We start from the raw sequence: 21,121 nt of genomic DNA on the forward strand, positions 1-21,121 counted from the left end.
AAACTTTAGGACTTAATTAACCTGAGTAAAATATAAGTAGAAGAGGTTAATTATTAAGATTTTTAATATAAAGAGAAAAATGACAAACGGTTCATGTTTGTGTGTCTGCCTTTTCACAGGCAGAGAATACCCCTAATGGACCAGACTGTGGTTATGGTTCCTTTCACCAGCAGTATTGGCTTGATGGAAAGATCATTGCTGTGGGGGTGATTGACATCCTTCCATACTGTGTCTCATCTGTATATTTGTACTACGATCCTGATTATTCGTTTCTGTCTTTGGGTGTCTACTCTGCACTCCGGTAAGATTGCTTTTGACAATTGTAATGGTCATATACAACTTCAAATAATTCTTCATTTGATTATATTTTATTATAAACAGTAGAAATCCTGTTGGATAGTACATAATCATTTGTTGCTCTAGTAGTCTCTTATATATTGGTATTTAGAAATACCACTTTTAGAACTGAGGCCATAGTGTCTGATGGTAATTCCCTAGCTTTTTAAGGTATCCATCTGGTCTAATGTATGAAAAATCACTGTGATGCTTTTGTTGTTTAGTTTATGCATTTACTTAAGCTCCCCTGTCAGAGCCACTTAATGTTTTTTAAATGTTACATTATTTATATATTTCTCTTGTCATTACTATTGTATATATATATTTTTATGATTAATTAAAGGTTATGTGAATCTGGTGTAAACGAATTAAAGCAATGGCAGTCTGTTGGAAGAAATATACAATTATATGTAGTATATAGAACAGGACCAGAGAGTCCCTGACTGACCACTTGAGTCTATGACCTCATTAAAAGATGATTTCCTTTTTATGTCCATGGCTGCAAATATATGCAACACAGCACAGATGTTTTTAGGTGCATTATCCTAATAATGAAAAGAGTGGGGTCTTGTTTCATGAAAATATTTGTTTTTATTTTTATTGCTGCTTGTCTGCATATACATGTGATAGAGGAGGAAGGAGCGTTGAGAATTATTTTTCTGTTGTTTGGGAGCTTGAGTCTCTTTTTTCTCCCTCTTTATCACTTTTTTCTCTTTGCTTTTCCCATTCTTTGTCTCTGATGGTCACGTTTTTCACATCTTGGTAAAATATACTTTGAGATTATTTTATTTACTGTGTATGTGCTTTTCTCTGAATTATAAAAGTAGGAGAGTAGATTTTTTTTTTTTTTTTTTTTGCGGTATGCGGGCCTCTCACTGTTGTGGCCTCTCCCGTTGCGGAGCACAGGCTCCAGACCCGCAGGCTCAGCGGCCATGGCTCACGGGCCCAGCCGCTCCGCGGCATGTGGGATCTTCCTGGGCCGGGGCACGAAGCTGTGTCCCCTGCATCGGCAGGCGGACTCTCAACCACTGCGCCACCAGGGAAGCCCAAGTTGATTTTTTTAAAATCACTAGTTGATTAAAATAATATATGGTCCATAATTGATATTTCTGTGTTTTTCAGTGGCACACAATATTGATATTTTCAACATGACCTATCTTAATGCCAAGTTACGTAGCAAGTTAAAAAATATACAATGTTTATGACTGATCCTTATAATAATCTTTTATTTTTCTTATGTATTTAATTACATTTTGTATAAACTAATTAAAAAACATCCATGATTCTTTGTAGTATCTTTTAACTCTTTGTGAAATTAGAACTGATAATTTAAAGCATTCACATTTTGTAACTTTAGAAGTGTGTATTTCAGAAAAGATACTTTTTCTTTGTATCAGAATCAATCCGTACTTTGAAATTATTACCATTTTCTTCTTTTATTTATGTAGCTCTCACTTTACAATGTGTAGGCATGGATTTGTCTAGATTTCTCAGATAAATGTTAAGAATGATATTTATTCTTAGATAATAAATCCCAGCCTCTGTATGAACTATTTCATTTCTCAATAAACAAAGAGATATAGAAATCCCACTGCATTTGACATAGCAGATAATTCCCAACAAAATTTGTTCCCGGCAATCTATTTGTTGCTTGGTATATCTCTTGAAAGTTCTGGAGCTGGAGGGCTTTGAGGAGGTAGTAGAGGAGCCTGAGAGCACGAAAGTTGGGGTCAGTGGAGAGTGAGGAGATTGCCACTGCATCTGTTTCCATGCTCTTGAGAATCTGAATTGCTGAGTTTATGGAAGAGGAAAGGCAGCCAGGAGACTGACATTATGAAGCAAAACTGGGGAGAGTAGGTTACAAGTTGCCAGTTCCATTACTGATTTTAATGTATTTCAGTGAAGCCTGTTAAATTTTTCCTCCATTTCTTCAGTTTCTTAAGCAATCGTACAATCAATAAAGAGTTTTTAATATTTTAATCTGTAATCAAGATTACAGATTACTAGATTTTTATGTAATCTAGTCTACAGATTTTTAAAATGTTTGAATTGGGGATCATGAGCATGGAATTTGTTTCCTTTTTTTTTTTTAGCAAGATGAATTTTAGAAATATAATTAATTTGCTTAACAGATGTTTATTTGAGCACAGTCTGTGTGTCCTGGAACTATTTGTAGATGTGAATAAGACAGGGTTTCCAGCTTTGTCAAAGCAGACAGTAAATTAGAAAACGGACAACACAATTTTAGAGGCTCTGTTGTGCTGTGACAAAAATGAAATTATGGTAGTAGGCATGAGGCCCTTTTTATATAGGGTGGTTAGGAAAGACCTCTCTGAAAAGCCAAGAAAAAAGAATAGGAGCCAGCTATGTAAAAATCTGAGGATAGACGTCCAGGTCAAAGGTAGCAAGTCCAAGTGCCCTGAGGTCGTTGGAATGAAGAGAAGGAAGGGAAGGCCTTATGGGCTAGGAAATGGGGTAGAACCTAGACAGTGCTGTGCAAGGATGGCAGCAAGACAGGTGGTGTTGATGAGGGGACAAATGGAGAAGGGCTTATAGGTAATGGTAAGGAGGCTGGATTTTATCAAAGTGTGATACCAACCCAGTGTGAGGGTGAAGGGTTTGGAGAGGTTACCTCGCCTGATTAATATTGCAAAAGACTACTTAGACTGCTCTGTGAGGTTATGGAGGGGCCAGAGTGGAAACTGGAAATCTATCCGGGAAGCTGTTAGAGTCGTCCAAGGGAGGCCTAATGGTGGCTTGGACCAAAATACCTGAGGTGGAGGTGGTGAGAAATGGTCAGATTCACGGTATATTTTGGAGATAGAGCCAACTGGACTTGTTGATGGGTTGGGCACAGGGGTGAGAGGAAGAGAACAATTAAGTGTGGATCATAGGCTTGGGGCCTGAACAGCTTGGTGGTGGAGTGGTGCTGCAGTTAACTGAGATGAGCAGGGCCGAGTAAAGGAGGGCCGTTGGGTATTGCAGTCCTCATCAGAGCTGGGTGTTCCTACATTGCTTGCCATATCATTGCGTTCTTCCTCAGTTTGAACCTTAAGAGTGGGTTAGTTCTGAGAATAATAGGATCTATTCTGTTTTAGCCTAATAATGTTCAGTCTGTTTGGATTTAGAAATACTTTTGTTGTAAAGATGAATTTTTAGGGTAACGACCCTTCAGTGCTTTAAATTTGAACTTGCAAAATGCACAGACTGCTCCCTTAAAAAATAAATCTCTCCTTGGATTTCAAGCATCCATTGCTACTAAAAACAAAGAAAAAGAAAAGGAAATTAAAACCTTCAAGAGACAAACATAAAAACAAAACAATTTTTCTCATACTTTAGAAATGTACGGAAGCTTTGCTTAAAGCTCTCGAACACAAGCGGTCATTCAGTTGGACAAGTAGGATGAAATTCTGTGCCCAGATTTATCCGGATACAAATTAAAACCACATCAAGCATAGGCATTGCTGACAGCTTCTTTTTTCAATTAATCCTTGCCTGTGCCAACAAATAGAGGAAAGGCAGTGAGATAGCATGGCTTTTTCCCCCCTCTTTAGTTTTAGAGAAAATAAATATTAAAGTAGTATCTGGACATAGAGAGTAATATGTCATATATAGTTGAAAGTGTTTGCATGTAAATGGTCATAGTAGTATTCTTCCTGAAATTTGTTGGGTTTTGAGCTTTCTAAAATTTGTTGTACTGTTTTTAACCTGATAAATCCAGTCTTTGAGAACTCCAGGTGATAATGATAAGGAATTGTATTAAATAGATCTTTGTACTTTTATGCTCTTTGAATTTTAGATACACTGCTATGCCCAATAAAGGGTAAAACCAGAACTTTGGTGCATTTGCTAAAATAATATACTTTTCTTTGGTGTCTCTTTAGTAAAAGTCATCTTAAAGTGTTTTTAAAATTGTTTTTCTTTCAACACTTGGATTTTTATTTTGATTTATTTTATTTGATTTATTTTTAATGTCAGATTTTATCAAATATGTGTTACCAAATTGTACAGTACTTTGAATTTTGGAACTAAATTTAACTGTACCTTGATCTTTATTCTTCTTTTGGCAGAGAAATTACTTTTACTAGGCAGCTTCATGAGAAAACACCTCAACTCAGCTATTACTATATGGGTTTCTACATTCATTCATGTCCCAAGATGAAATATAAGGTAAAGTTGATTTTCACACGTTTGCTATAGATTCAAGTTATGAAAATTAGTGCTTTCGTAGTTTCTCATCACATTAGTTTAACATGCTTGTACATTTTTATGTAAATCATGAATTATTTTTAAATGTGTCTTAAACTTTTCATAGACTCTAGCTTCTTCATTGCCTAAAACTGTGCCTGACAAAATAGGCACTTAATATTTGTTTAATATAGGTTAATCTGTAGGAATTCACTGACTATATCCCAGCTATTCTAGAACTTCAGTAGGGCCCTGCTTCCTTGGGGCAGTACAGTAGTACCCATTAAGAAATCTACCTTCCTGAGGTGCATCCTCACCCTCTCCCCCCTCCAGTCCTTCTCACTCCATTCAGTTATAGCTTTGTTTCCTTTGGACACAGTCACACTCCAGAAAAACTGGAGCTCGGTGTAAGTAGTAAGATATTTTCCATAGCACAATATTTGCAAATGTTTGTAACGTTTTCATTATGGGAAAATGAATCTTTAATATGATTTTTGTCTCAGAGCACAGAATTTGGAGTTTTGAAAGGGTTTGAATGGGTTAATTAAGGAAATCTGTTTGCTGCCTCAGAAATGAAGCTTTCTGTAATGAGAACTACAGTCTCCACTGTTCTTACTTTGTAATTCATTTTATTATTGTCAGATTTAAGTATATTTCAGAATTTCCCTTTTAACAAAAGGTCTTACCATTTATGACTCTCTCTATTATTATTTTATTGTATTTTTTTATTATTGAAGTATAATTGACCTGCAACACTGTATTGGTTTTGGGTGTACAATATGGTGATTCGACATTTCTGTACATTACAAAATGATCACAGCAAGAAGTCTAGTAATTATGTGTCACCATATAAAGCTATTACAATATTATTATTATTTTAATTTCCAGGCCTAATTTTATTTTTTAAATTTTTAATTAATTAATTAATTTATTTTTGTCTGCCTCACGTGGCACGTGGGATCTTAGTTCCCCGACCAGGGATCAAACCTGCGCCCCCTGCAGTGGAAGCGCAGAGTGTTAACCACTGGACCACCAGGGAAGTCCCATAGTATTATTGACTATATTCCCAATGCTGTGCATTTCATCCCCATAACTCATTTATTTTGTAACTGGAAATTTGTGCCTCTTAATCTCCCTCACCTATTTCACTCATTCCCCACCCACTCCCCTCTGGCACCACCAGTTTGTTCTCTGCATCTATGAGTCTGGTTTTTAAAAATTTTTTATGTTTGTTCATTTGTTTTGTTTTTTAGATTCCACTTATAAATGAAATCATATGGTATTTGTCTCTCTGTGTCTGACTTATTTCACTTATCATAATACCCTCTAGATCCGTCTATGTTGTCACAAATGGCAAGATTTAATTCTTTTTTTTTTTTTTTTTTTTTGCGGTATGCGGGCCTCTCACTGTTGTGGCACTCTCGGAGCACAGGCTCCGGACCTGCAGTCTCAGCGGCCATGGCTCACGGGCCCAGCCGCTCCGCGGCGCATGGGATCTTCCCGGACCGGGGCACGAACCTGTGTCCCCTGCATCAGCAGGCGGACTCTCAACCACTGCACCACCAGGGAAGCCCTTTTTTATGGCTGAGTAATATTCCATTGTGTGTGTCACACAATACACACCTGTCTTCTTTATCCATTCATCTATTGATGGGCACTTAGGTTGCTTTCATATCTTGGCTATTGTACATAATGCTGCAGTGAACATAGGGGGTGCGTGTCTCTTTTTGAATTGGTGTTTTTCTTTGGAAAAATACTTAGAAGTGGAATTGCTAGATTGTATGGTGGTTCTATTTTCAATTTTTTGAGGAATCTCCATAGTGTTTTCCATAGTGGCTATACCAATTTACATTTCCACCAGTAGTGCATGAGGGTTCCCTTTTCTCTACATCCTTGTGAACACTTGTTATTTGTTGTCTTTTTGATAATAGCCATTCTGACAAGTGTGAGGTGATATCTCCTTGTAATTTTGATTTACATTTCCCCGATGATTAGTGATGTTGAGCAGCTTTTCATATGCCTGTTAACCATCTGTATGTCTTCTTTGGAAAAATGTCTGTTCAGGTCCTCTGCCCATTTTTTAATTGGGTTGTTTGTTTTTTTTGATGTTAAATTTTATGACTCTCTTTAATGAAACTCTTTGATGTTTTCCAAGTATTAGTAGCCCACTATAAAAGCTCTGGAAAGTATAGAGCAGTATAGAGGAACAGACTACATACATCCTGCCTACCATAATAACAGTAACCAAATACCTCTGATCTACTCAGAGCACTGCTTTAAGCTCTGAAGATGTGAAAAGATTTAAACATGAATCTTCTTAAAACTTGTAACATAGGTGAAGATTGGGGGTATTTTACGTAAAATCAGGTCAATACAGTGGTCTGGTAAGTGGCCTAGGAGGCAGTGGGGTTTGCTGCATAGGGTATGGAAGAGGAAAGGGTTTAATTAAAAGGGAAGAGAGGCCTCAAAAAAGAGTAGGTATGACAGGGAAGCACATTTCATGGAGAAGGAGCATTTAGATAAGAATGAATAGGTGACAGTGCCATGCGTATTCATATAAAAGAGGAGGAGGAGGGCAGTCACCCTTCAATTAGTCGGTCTTCTTTGTAGCTGTAGCCGTGTTATGTGTTTTGTGGCCCTATCTGCTGTTTACGAGGTACATAACAATGTAAATATAATAAATATTATTCACTTTATATATAAAGTATATTAATGGTGTTTCAAGGAATAACTTAGAAGCAAAATAAGATCATAAACTGGTAATTTTAATTTGTGGTTCTATGTAGTGCTCTTAGCATGGTAAGAGACCCAAATGTTAGGTTATTAGAAATAGTACCTAATAATGTTTGCTGGCAGTTTCCAGTGTTGTAATATTCTTTGTAGGCTAAAGTTTTTCGTAAATACAGGCACACCTCAGAGATATTGCAGGTTTAGTTCCAGACCACCACAATAAAGCGAATATTGCAATAAAGCAAGTCACATGAATTTTTTGATTTCCCAGTACACATAAAAGTTATATTTACACTGTACTGTAGTCTATTAAGCATACAATAGCATTATGTCTAAAAATACAGTGTACATACCTTAATTAAAAAATATTTTATTGGGCTCCCCTGGTGGCGGAGTGGTTGAGAGTCCGCCTGCCGATGCAGGGGACACGGGTTTGTGCCCCGGTCAGGGAGGATGCCACATGCCGCGGAGCGGCTGGGCCCGTGAGCCATGGCCGCTGAGCCTGCGCGTCCAGAGCCTGTGCTCCGCAACGGGAGAGGCCACAAAAGTGAGAGGCCCGCGTACCACAAAAAATATATATATATATATTTTATTGTGAAAAAATTCTAACCATCATCTGAGCCTTCATCAAGTTGTAATCTTTTCACTGGTGGAAATAGCAGAATGTGACACAGAGACACAAAGTGAGCAAATGCTGTTGGAAAACAGTGCTGATGGACTTGCTTTTGACTCGGGGTTGCCACAAACATTCAATTATAAAAAACGCAACATCTGCAAAACGCAGTAAAGCAAAGTACAATAAAACGGGGTATGCCTGTATTACTTAAAATGATATTTCTTATTAAACAATCTTTAATTACTCATACTAATGAGTAAAGAATATGAAGAATATTGGAAGTATTTTAGGAATAACTTACGTTTTCAGGAATCCTACTTTCTCATTTCCAAATCCCCCAAATTTAATATCTGTTGGGAATTTGGAAACACTATTAAAACCTGTAAAACTAGGTTGCAGCCCAGAGTGGAAAAGGTAGGTGGAGGGGAATACTCACTAATCGTTTAAACAAAACTTTAAAAATTTCCCAATATATTATATCATAGTCACATTATATCTTCTTGGGAAAGACAGTTCTGAAAATCTGTACTATATTTAGTGACTTTGTAAATATTCGTTAGATAAGAATGATAAAATATTTGAATATTAAGTTAATTTTGTAAAGCCAGCATTTTCCTGGCATGGTGGTTTGAATACTTTTGGGTCTTCAAGAACATGTTGTTCTTAATTTTTGTATTGTTAGTTTAAGAAAATTGTTTTCATTACATCATGATTGAAGATACGTCATTTTAGGTAACTGAAGAGTAAAGATATTTTCATTTCAATTAAGGATATTTTATTATATTGTGAGCAAATGAGAATGCTCAGTTTTGGGGGAATAACACAACTGCTTTTAAACATGGGAATTTTCAACTGGAAAATGTGCCGTTTGGAATTATAAGATGGATATTGGTCCAAGCGTGAATGTTTCTCATTTCAAGTTGAAGGGCTAGAGCTAGAGACCAATAAAAGATAGCTCACAGAAAGTGAATTGTACACTATTAAAATTTTTCTCATTTTCAAGATTGAATGGGTAAATTTAGCATATAAGTACAATAAAATAGCTAAAATTATATCTTCTTTCTTAGTGCATAACTAAGTGTTTCAAGCATTAGTAATGATATATTTTTGCCATATTGTAAAATATACAATGGAAAAATCTACAAAAGGGTATTTTTATCTGATATTAAAGAAAGAAAGAATATATTTTAAAATAGGAATATTTTTAATAACTAAGAAAGAGCAGTCTCTTAGGTACCTGGTATGCACTAGACACTGGGAATACGGTTGTAAGCAGGATAGATATGGGCTCTGCCCTAATGGAGGTTACATCCGAGGGGGTACATGATTGTAATCCAGTGCATAAAGTGGCACCAAGTGACTGTACCTGTAACTAGGACAGTGTTTCATTTGGGTTTTCTGGTGTAGATTTAGACATATTAAGTTCACTATATAGTAAAGTTTTTTTTTTTTTTTTTTTTTTGCGGTATGCGGGCCTCTCACTGTTGTGGCCTCTCCCGTTGCGGAGCACAGGCTCCGGACACGCAGGCCCAGTGGCCATGGCTCGCGGGCCCAGCTGTTCTGCGGCACATGGGATCCTCCCAGACCGGGGCACGAACCCATATCCCCTGCATCGGCAGGCGGACTCTCAACCACTGCGCCACCAGGGAGGCCCTATAGTAAAGTTTTTTTAACATCTTTATTGGAGTATAATTGCTTTACGATGGTGTGTTAGTTTCTGCTGTATAACAGAGTGAATCAGTTATACGTATACATATATCCCCATATCTCCTCCCTCTTGCGTCTCCCTCTCACCCTCCCTATCCCACCCCTCTAGGTGGTCACAAAGCACCGAGCTTATCTCCCTGTACTATGCGACTGCTTCCCACTAGCTATCTATTTTGCATTTGGTAGTGTATATATGTCCATGCCACTCTCTCACTTTGTCCCAGCTTACCCTTCCCCCTCCCTATGTCCTCAAGTCCATTCTCTGCGTCTGCATCTTTATTCCTGTCCAGCACCTAGGTTCTTCAGAACCATTTTTTTTTTTTAGATTCCATATATATACGTTAACATACGGTATTTGTTTTTCTCTTTCTAACTTAACTTCACTCTGTATGACAGTCTCTAGGTCCGTCCACCTCACTACAAATAACTCAAGTTCATTTCTTTTTATGGCTGAGTAATATTCCATTGTATATATGTGCTACACCTTCTTTATCCATTCATCTGTCGATGGACACTTAGTTTTTCTTCCATGTCCTGGCTATTGTAGATAGAGCTGCAATGAACATTGTGGTACGTGACTCTTCATAATGATCAAAGGATCAATCCAAGAAGAAGATATAGCAGTTGTGAATATTTATGCATCCAACATAGGAGCACCTCAATACATAAGGCAAATGTTAACAGCCATAAAAGGGGAAATCGACAGTAACACAATCATAGTAGGGGACTTTAACTCCCCATTTTCACCATTGGACAGATCATCCAAAATGAAAATAAATAAGGAAACACAGCTTTAAATGATACATTAAACAAGATGGACTTAATTGATGTTTATAGGACATTCCATCCAAAAACAACAGAACACACTTTCTTCTCAAGTGCTCAAGGAACATTCTCCAGGATAGATCATATCTTGGGTCACAAATTAAGCCTTGGTAAATTTAAGAAAATTGAAATCGTATCAAGTATCTTTTCCGACCACAATGCTATGAGACTAGATATCAATTACAGGAAAAAAACTGTAAAAAATACAAACAATACACTACTAAATAACCAAGAGATCACTGAAGAAATGAAAGAGGAAATCAAAAAATAGCTAGAAACAAATGACTATGAAAACATGATGACCCAAAACCTATGGGATGCAGCAAAAGCAGTTCTAAGAGGGAAGTTTATAGCAATACAGTCCTACCTCAAGGAACAAGAAATATCTCAAATAAACAACCTAACCTTACACCTAAAGCAATTAGAGAAAGAAGAACCAAAAAACCCCAAAGTTAGCAGAAGAAAAGAAATCATAAACACCATATAATGCATTTATAATGTAGAGTAAATTAATTAACAGGTTTGAAATATACAAACTCTTTTATTGAGTAATGAACTGTCATGAAGACATGTTGAAATGAAGAGTCTATGTGTAGGAAGGACCATCATTTGATAGATGATTCCCAGAGCTTTCCATCATTAATTCCTCTTACCCTGTACTCTGTGTGTGCTGCTCTGTCCATCAGAGGTATATTCTGTTTCCCTCAACATAGATTGGACTGGCCTTGTGACTTGCGCTGACTAATAGGATACTGTAAAAGTATGTCTGAGACTTCAGACAGGCCCAAGCCTTAAGAGGGTAGATAGCTTTTGCTTCCTTTGTCTTTGAAGCCAGTCATCATGTAAAAGGTTGACTACCCTGCTGGCATGAGAGGCCACTTGGGAGGCCTCAGGCCATCTTGGATGTTTCAGCCCCAGCCAGGCAACAAGCTGAAAGCAGCTGTATGATTGAGCCTAAGAGAGATGGGCAGAAGAACCACCTAGCTGAGCTGTAGCCAACCCACAGAATCATGAGGAATAATTAATTGTTGTTTTTTTAAGCCTCTAAGTTTTGGGGTGGTTTGTTAACTCACCAACAGATGACTGAAACACATGCTGAAGGATGGAAATCACTAGATACAGTTGTAGATTTCCACGTAGATGGAAATCATTCTGTGTTGAGCTGTGCAGACTCATTTCCAGAATTGAGCTGAGCTGATCTGAAGTTGCTGACAGCTCAGTGTGAGAGAGTTTCGGCAAAGTTACTTAACTTGCATGTGTGGTCATACCTAAAGATGTGCCCAGTTGGCTTACGAGAATTCATCTTTATACAGCATTTTATTTAATACCCAGACTTGGGCCTACGAGGCATTTGTTAATGTAATGACACATTTTGATTTTGCTTGTCTTGCTAATGTTGAGCACTGCAAGATGAAAATCACCATGTGGTCATTTTCATAGTTTCTTAGATGGCATGTGTTTTCCGTAGAGCCTCCTAGCGGTTTGCTAGGTAATAGCAGTTATATTCTTGTGCATCATATTCCCTAAAATGCATTTTTACCGAATTATTTTGGTTTTACTGTTCTGTGTGTGTGTGTGTGTGTTTTAAATAAAGGTTGATTTATATAAACAGTACAGTCAGCTAGGTTTTCTCTGTGGCCATAGTCTTAGATTAAAGCAAAGGGTCGTCACAGAGGAATTTAATGAGCTAGAAAACAGAGTCATTATGAAAAGAAGTTGTCTTGACTTGTTGTGTTGTCATTGCTCACTTTAACTGTTAACCATAATTGTGACCATTTTAATGGGACTTGGTACTGTTTGGCCTAAATCAGTACTGATTCGTGGACTCAGGAACTGGCTGAAATGAATGGAAATTATATTTTCAACTTGGGAGAGTTTCTACTTGGAGAAGCCCTCCTGCTGAAGCGGGAGCAGGTAGTATGGTTTTCTGGCTGACGTCCTCAGTGGATGCTTGTCCTCTTGGTCTGCTCCTCTCACAGTTCCAAGGTGGTTGCTGGCCTTCAGGCGTCACAAGCCATCAGCAGTAGCTAGAATCAGAAAAGTATAATATTGTCTCCTGTGTTTCTTTTTAAAAAAATATTGCTTTTAATTGTGATAAAATGTACATGACAGAATTTATCTTAACCATTTTTAAGTGCACAGTTCAGAAGTGTTAATTAAGTACATTCACGTTGCTGTGCAACCATCACCACCGTGTATCTCCAGAACTCCGTTCATCTTGCAGAACTGAAGCTCTGACCCCATTAAGCAATAATTCCCCATTCCCCTCTCCCCCCAGCCCCTGGCAACCACCATCGTACTTTCTGTCTCTCTGAATTTGACGGCTCTAGGGACCTCATATAAGTGGAATGGTACGGAGTCTTTCTTTTGGTGACTGGCTTATTTCACTTAGCATAATGTCCTCAAGGTTCATCAGTGTAGTAGCAGGTGTCAGAACTTCATTCCTTTTTAAGGCTGAATAATACTTGGTTGTGTGTCTATGCCACATTTTGTTTATGCATTCATCCATTCATGGACACTTGAGTTGCTTCCATCTTTTGGCTGTTGTGACTAATGCTTCTGTGAATATGGCTGTACAGATATCTGCTCAAGGCTCTGCTTTCAGTTCTTTTGTATATATACCCAGAAGTAGAATTGCTGGATCATACGGTAATATTTGTGTAATTTTTTGAGGAACCACCATACTGTTTTTCATAACAGCTGTACCATTACGTTCGCCAAATCTTGTTATTTTCTGTTTTTTTGTTCATTTGTTTTGACAGTAGCTATCCTAATGTGTGTGAAGTGATTGCTGTCTTTTTTTTTAGATCAAGAAAAACCTTACCAGGAAGCCTCCTAGCCTTGTTCACTCATTTCATTGTCAGAGTTGTGCCTCTTTTCCGTTCCTGAGTCAGTGGCTAGCAAGGGGAATGGAGCTAGGGCAGCAGTGATTGGGGATGGGGTGGAGGTGCTTCTGGGGCACATGGCGCTGCAGAGGGCGAACATCTGGGCAGGTCTGTTTTTTAAAATTCTGCTTAAAAACCAGTATTTTAAAAAACCAAGCTGTTGGTTTATATTTATTTATTTTATATATAGTTTATATACATGTTATATATATATGTATCATTATTATATATACATAAAAAATTCAGCTATGGCTTTATGTATATTTAGTTTTCTAAAGCTTTTTTAAAAATGAATTTTCCTGTGCTTTCAAAATGTTTAATATTTGCATGTAAAGCTTAGTTTATATCTCTATTTTGACACCTTCTCATACATTTCAAAACTGTTCAGTTTCCTTTCAAAGTGAAAATTGGAGTATATAGAAATGGGGTTAGGAATAATTTTTAAAATTTCTTCTTCGTGTTGTCTCTCAGACTGGTGCTGTAAGGCCATTCTGTGATCTGAAGGAGGTGTTTTGGCTGAGCTCTTTATCCAGACTTGTATGCAGGCCAAAGTAAACAGTGATCCAGGCCGTCTGCTTTGGTATCATGACATGGCCAGGCATCAGATAGCTGAAACATCAGAAAGGGTTTAGAAATGTCAGAAAAGGAACAAAAGGCTAATTCATCTGTGATTAATCATTCTTAAACTCAATGCCTCAGCTTGATTGTGGTCAAACCGCCCCTCTGGAATTCTGCAGGAGTTTCCCTGAAAGAAGGTAGTTGGCATTACTGTTACAAAAGCACCTCCCCCGCAAAATTGGGGTTTACAGAGCTGCATCTGCAAAATCCTGTGCTACTGAAATCCCTGGGCTCCCAAGCTTTTCAAAGTTTCCTGACTAGACAAATTAGCCAATGTTATTTTACTACAGTCTTGCAACCCAGGATGATGCTTTTGGGTACATGTGGTAGTGACTTTGCTACTGCTGGTTTGAAAGAAATACAGATAATCTCATCAGTTACCCACAGTACAGAACAAAACACTCGAGTTTTTGATTCAGCATCTATTTTTCTTGATGTTAAAATAAGTGACCAGTGAATTAGACATGGTCAGTAGAAAAAATTGCCACAGAATAATTGTAGTAAGGGATTTTTGATGCCTCCTGCAGGCAGTGGGAGGTAAAAGAATAACATGCTCATCACATATTCTTGTTCTTAAAATTGTCACATGTGGAATTTTGCCACATCAGAGTCAAAAGTGGGTCATGTGTTCTAAGCTTCTCATTACAGATGAGACAATTAAAGCTCAGTAGGGTTCTTGCCCAGAGTTTGCATTAACTCACATTTTAATTTTAGCAACATGAAGGAGAGTTTGAAAAATTGAAATTCATATAAATGGCATTGTTTATCAGATTTATGATGAGGTATATATAACTTTTTATATTGGAGAAACCTAAAATACTTGCACATTAAGTAAAAGTAAATGTTTACTGGGGAATAAGAGCATATTTAATCAATCCCTTATTTTTCCCATTCTTCTCCTCATGTATGTTTCCACAATGAAATGGAAGGCTTGGTATAGAATGTGATTCCTAACCTTTGAAAAACCTCAGTCACCTTTGGAGCTTTTGAAAAATACTCAGATCCAAGTTCTGCCCTGACCTACTGAAGATGAAAGTTTGCTGTCCTCCTTTACACAGCCCCATTCGCTGACTGCCAGGCATTGTTTTATATACCTCTGAACTGCCCTTCCTCCCCGCCTGAGCCTGAGCCCCTCCCATCTGAAAGGGATCTCACTCATCCCTGCGTGTGCATGTCCAGACCCAGCGTGTGCACCGCTCTGCAGTGCACCGTTCTCGGTGTCTCCCACTTCGGCCCCCGCCCATTGCACTCCCCCTGTACGGAAGCTGGAGCTGGCCTCTCCAGTTCTGTGAACTCTGGTCCTTTCCTTAGTGCTTCATCTGTAGCTCCCCTTGCGCTCTGCTCTTGTAGCTGTGCTGATCAGTCATTGCTGATGGAAGGCCCACTCTGTACAAAACATCAGGCTAGGTGCCGGGGCAGGAGGAAGATGATCACACGTGGTCCCTGCTTGTCAGTTCCTTGAGCAACTGTGTCTTACCTGTCACTGTCCCCAGGGCCCGGCATATTCATTGGCACATAGAAGGTGCTCAGTGAGCTTATTGATGCGCATGACATGTGGAAGGCAGATATCCATCTTCATGGTTAAAGCCGGGAAGTGGAGGAAAGTAAGTGAAAACTGTGCAGGGAGCTGGCCTTCTGTGCAGGCCGCTCTCATTGAGACACTGGGCTTAGGGAAAATTTAAGAGTCCCGTTTCAGTAGTACAGTTTATATTTTCTGTGAATTTCCTCTCTGTAGTTGTTTCTTTTTTTAAGTAAACTTCTTATCAAAGTGTGATGTGTATACAGAAAAATGTACCATTCTTAAGCGTACAGCTTGACAGATGGTCACAAGGTGACTACACCTGTGCAGCCAGCACCCAGATCAAGCAGCAGAACACTCCAGCCCTCACAGCCCTCTTTCATGCCGCCTTGATTGTTATCCCACACCCACAGATGTCCATGAAAGACTAATCATGCCTGTTTTAACCCTTCATAAAATGGAATCACTTAGTGTATTTTATCTTGTGACTGACTGGTTTCACTCAGCAGTACATCTGTAAGATTTACCCGCATGCTTCTGTGTACATGGATGGTTCATTCTCATTGCCTGTCTGCCCATTCTACTGTGGATGGACTGTTTCTAGGTTTTGGCTAGTATAAGTGCGACTGTGAGCATTTCATACGTGTCTTTTGGTGAACATATGTGTGCATTTCTGAGTCGTGTATAGACCTAGGTGTGGAATTACCAGATTATATGTTGTGGGAATATTAGGTTTACTTCATACTGCCCAACATTTTTGTAAGTGATTATACTAATTTACACTGCCACTAGCAGCAGACCTCCTGATAGGTGTCTAGCAAGGATGGTGCGTTGTGGGTTTAATTTGCATTTTGCTGTTGACTGACCATGTTGAGCACCTTGTCATTTGTCTGTTGGCCAAGTGTAAAGTGTCTGTTCCGGTCTTTTGCCCATTTATCTCCTGGGCTGTCTGTGTCTGTTATTTGTAGAAGTTCTTTATATATTGTGGGTAAAATTCTGTGTTGCATAAATATTTTATAAATATCTTCTTCCACTCACTGCTTACCTTTTCTTTCTCTTAACGATATCCTTTGATGAGCAGAAGTTTCTAATTTTCATGAAGTCCAGTTTATCTTTATTGCTTTTGTGCCTTGTTCAAGGAAAATCTGCCCACCCATGGCCATGGAAATGTTTTCTTATATTTTCTTCTGAGAATTTTATACTTTTACCTTTCACAATTCAGTAATCTATCTGAAATAGATTTTGGGGTATGGTTGAGCTAGAGGTTAAGACTGAATTTTTTTTTCCCAGCTGTATAATTACTTTCAGTTTCTTAAGGGTACTTCCCTGCATATACTAGTTTAATAAATATGTCAATTAAATGATTTCTGTGTCATTATATTTGTGTTACGGCAAAATGTCCCAGCTTCCCCTTTTTCAGACTTAGCATTGATTCCATTAAATGACAAATTCCTCACTTAACTTGAGAATTACATTGGTCAGTCTGTTCTACTGGGAATGCTTGATTTAAGTACTGAATGATGTGCAGATAAATCACTTGCTCTTGTAAGTTTCTTCCAAATAACTTCAAAAAATAAAAGCTGTGGAGAACCTCTTTAATTTAAATAAGATGATATGTTTTGTGGAAATTCAGTTAAGAGAATGATTAAAACATAATGAAGAGCTCTTTATTAGCAGTTGTAATATCACATATTTAGCATTTGCTGATCACATTCCATTTTGTCATTTCCCTTTATTATTGTTTATGGTGTGTATATTTGTGTAATCATACAGAAGTTTTAATTTTTTATGTAGCCCAAATTATTAACCCTTTTCCGCTATGGCTCCTGGCTTCTGTATCATGCTCTAAAAATTATATCTTCCCTTTATTCCTTTTCACCTTGCAAGATTCATCTCAGGTTTGCTTCCACTCTGAAAGCCTGCCTGACCCTCCTATGTATATGTTTCCATTGCAGCTTACACGTTGATACCTGACATTTCTGCACTCTCTTTTTCCTGTCTGTCTCTTTAGAATCTAAGCTTCTTGAAAGATGGAGTTTGAGCTCATTTATTACTTATTGTAGCAGCAATCCCTGATTTATAGTAAATGTTCAATAAATCTTTGAATGGCTGGATGGAGATATAAGAATAATGAATAATTTGATTATTGGTTAGAGGGAAAGTGCATATCTATGCCGAATAAAATGGCATCATTTGGCATTTCTACAGGATAGATCTTTTTATATTTTTGGCAATATTAATCAAATATAAGTTATTAAAATGTTTACTTTTAGAGTAATGAGAAATTTGTTATATTTGAATTGTCAGATGAACAGTGAAGATACTCTTGCATTTGCTTTTTTCTTCAAATTGAAAAAGCATTGCAAATAATTTAGAACATTTGTAATTCTGAAATGATAGTGCTATGTAAATGTGGTTTATATTTGAATTAAAGGTTTATTTTTAAATAGGTTGATTTAGAAATATATCTAGTTGAATAAAGTTAATTATCTGTAAAATCCTTGAAATAGCAGAATACAGTATAAATAATATTTTTCTAGGGAGTATAATTATAAATTTTGATAATTGTGTAATGTAAATGTATAACCTAAATACTATTTTAATTAACATTAATTCGTTTCATGACCTAAAATTGCCTGTGGTGAGGCAATGAAGGGGCTTCTCACGCTGAGTTCCTGTTTCCACTTATCCTAAAGTAGTGGTTCTCTATCAGGGACAATTTTGCCCCTATCACCACCCCATCCCATTTCTGGAGTCCCTTTTGATCATCACAACTGCGGCAGTGGGGGAGGGGTTTGTATGTTACTGGCATCTAGTCTGTAGAGGCCAGGGATTCTGCTAAACATTCTGCAATACACAGTCCCCAGCAACAAAGAATTCTCTGGCTCAAAATGTCAGTAGTGCTAATGCTTGAGAAACCTTGTTTTAAAGGGTTACCTGCTTGCCATTGACATCTGTAGGGCTTTACAGTTGCTGAGTTACCGCAGGTAATTTGACAACTGTTGTCAAAAAGGAACTGCCAGAAAGATTAATTTGGGGCTTACCATAACAATCTTGAAATAAACTATCCTGTATGACACACCAGAGAGAAGTTTCTCATGTCTAATTCATGACCCTGTGCAGCCATAAACTTATTGATGACCCCAGGACTGTCTTAAATTTTCTTTGGGGGCTTATGTGTGGCCTTCATGTCAGCTTAAAGGTAGTTTAATGTTTTTCTACAATGAGATATATCTAGCAAATTTGAGGTCTCTTAGAAGGAGCAGCAGAAACAACAAATAAGGTTAAAATTTCCAAACTGTAATGCTTTGTTTTTTTAGTTCTGATGTGCATGATAGGGTCTGTCTTTAGTATTATAAAGGATTCTGTTTTCCTTGCTTTGTAGAAATAGAAAGAAACTTGGCAGCTCATAATAACCAAGTGAATTGAATTACTCTTAGCAGCGAAATTCAGTTCATCTTTCTTAGTACAAAGAGCACAGTGTTGGCGTATACATTTTAGGATGGGCAGTCATAGTCCTTTCGGCTTTGCTGGCACAGGGCTGTTCGGCACATCCCTTGCTCATGTGCTGCCGCCTAGCATGGTTGGAACTAAGCTGTTTTAGAGAAGCACATGCACGTGTGTTTATTGTTTTTCTTGCCTAGTATTCTACCTTGATGTCGTTATGAGAATGAAACCAGTTCTCACCCTTCCCCCACTCTAGGACTCCCCATCACAGCTCAGGTCTTCTTTCCTTCTTAAATTTATACATGTTCTCTTGGTTCTTATATCTTCATTCTGTAAAAACAGGCAACTGTAAGATTTTTATGCTTGACACTTTCTCTCAGAAGCCTTATTGTCTAAGTTTGTGGCGTTAGCTACAGGAAAGCAACCTTGAGGAGCATGATTATCTTGGATATACAGCAGAAAGGTGACAGTGACAACACCGAGAAGCAGAGGAAGCCCAGTGTCCACTGCTAGAGGACCTTCCCCGTCATCACCTCCCTCTCTTCCAGCCTGTGTTCAGCCTCAACCAATGGAATTGTTCAAGGATGATTTACATTGTGTGAGAATTGTTTTGCTAGGAAATCTGTAGCTTCTCACGTGGTTCTCTTAGATCCACCTTTCTTTGCTTGGTCTTCAGGGGTTCCCTTTCCTTCCTGATTCCTCACAGTCTGCCTTTAGACATACCTTTGCCCCCCATTTTTTCTGTTATGTTTGTCCTATGCAGAGAAGTTCATTGCAATCAGATGTCTGCCATGCCCATACTTTTATGAGGGAAAGTGCTGTTCCTATAGTCTCTGCTAAAGGAAATGCAGCCTTCGAGTTTAGGTCACCATGCTTAGTTCCATGTGACCCCCCCATCTTAATTGCCATGAATTGAACTAGGCATGGGTGCCTGACCCAAAGGTGGTCAATCTAGGGTAGATGAGTATTAAGGCTTGGCATAAAAGCTTTACCCACTGCATGGTGGATGACCAAACCATTCAGATCCTGTCTTTTAAGGAAGTTTGGGTTAACACTATAGGGAGGATCAGCAGTTAGTGGGGGCAGTCGTACAGAGGCACCTGGAGAACAGTTACACAAGCTCAGAGTTGGATTAGGGCTTCATAAACACAGGCCCGTGAAGTTTGAATTGTAGGCAAACTTTTGTACACATGGACATTTATCTTGAGAATAGAGTTCATGGATTTCTTTCATCTGGTTTTCAGAGGGGTCTGAGAATCAAAAGATAGCAAGGTGAGAGAGCGGTGAGATGGTAGGGGGAGCAGGAGCAGAGACAGCAAATAGCAGATGAAAATACAGATTGGGGTCTCCTGCTGCTGAGGGTGCATAGATAACCTCTTGTTAGACCTACTTGCCAGCTCTTAAGTTATAATCTGTTATCCACGAGGCCTTCCTCTAGCCTGGCTTTCCTCCTTTCCTTGGATAGCCTGGAATTCTCTGGAGCCTGACCCTATGTGGGTAATATTTCTGCCCTCATTTTCTTTCTTTTCTTTCTTTCTTTCTTTTTAATTAATTAATTAATTTATTTATTTTTGGCTGCGTTGGGTCTTCGTTGCTGCACACGGGCTTTTCTCTAGCTGCGGCGAGCGGAGGCTACTCTTCGTTGTGGTCTGTGGGCTTCTCACTGCGGTGGCTTCTCTTGTTACGGAGCATGGGCTCTAGGCGTGTGGGCCTTAGTAGTTGTGGCTTGTGGGCTGTAGAGCACAGGCTCAGTAGTTGTGGAGCACGGGCTTAGTTGCTCTGTGGCATGTGGGATCTTCCCGGACCAGGGCTGGAACCCGTGTCCCCTGCCTTGGCAGGCAGATTCGTAGTTCCTGTGCCACGTGGAAGTCCCTTAATTTTCTTTTATGATTTTTTTTATACAGCAGGTTCTTACTAGTTATCCATTTTATACACATCAGTGTATACATGTCAATCCCAATCTCCCAATTCATGTCCCCCACCCCCGCTTTCCCCCATTGGTGTCCATACGTTTATTCTCTACATCTGTGTCTCATTTCTGCCCTGCAAACCAGTTCATCTGTAACATTTTTCTAGGTTTCACATATATACATTAATATACGGTATTTGTTTTTCTCTTTCTAACTTACTTCACTCTGTATGACAGCCTCTGGATCCATCCATGTCTCTACAGATGACCCAATTTCGTTCCTTTTTATGGCTGAGTAATATTCCATTGTATATATGTACCACATCTTCTTTAGCCATTCA

At 38.4% G+C, this 21,121-nt stretch overlaps 1 protein-coding gene across 6 annotated transcripts in view; it reads left to right on the forward strand.

The window, feature by feature from the left end:
- The window catches only part of ATE1 (arginyltransferase 1), a 168,575-nt gene that overhangs the window by 78,908 nt on the left and 68,546 nt on the right, over positions 1-21,121 (forward strand). For all 6 annotated transcript variants that reach the window (XM_060098710.1, XM_060098746.1, XM_060098738.1 and 3 more), the window contains 2 exons: positions 120-301; positions 4,407-4,506. In XM_060098710.1, the coding sequence (XP_059954693.1) occupies positions 120-301; positions 4,407-4,506 (282 nt within the window). The remainder of the gene's footprint in view (positions 1-119; positions 302-4,406; positions 4,507-21,121) is intronic.

This window comes from Mesoplodon densirostris, chromosome 1 (genome assembly GCF_025265405.1).
Source record: "Mesoplodon densirostris isolate mMesDen1 chromosome 1, mMesDen1 primary haplotype, whole genome shotgun sequence".
NCBI classification, from domain to species: domain Eukaryota; kingdom Metazoa; phylum Chordata; class Mammalia; order Artiodactyla; family Ziphiidae; genus Mesoplodon; species Mesoplodon densirostris.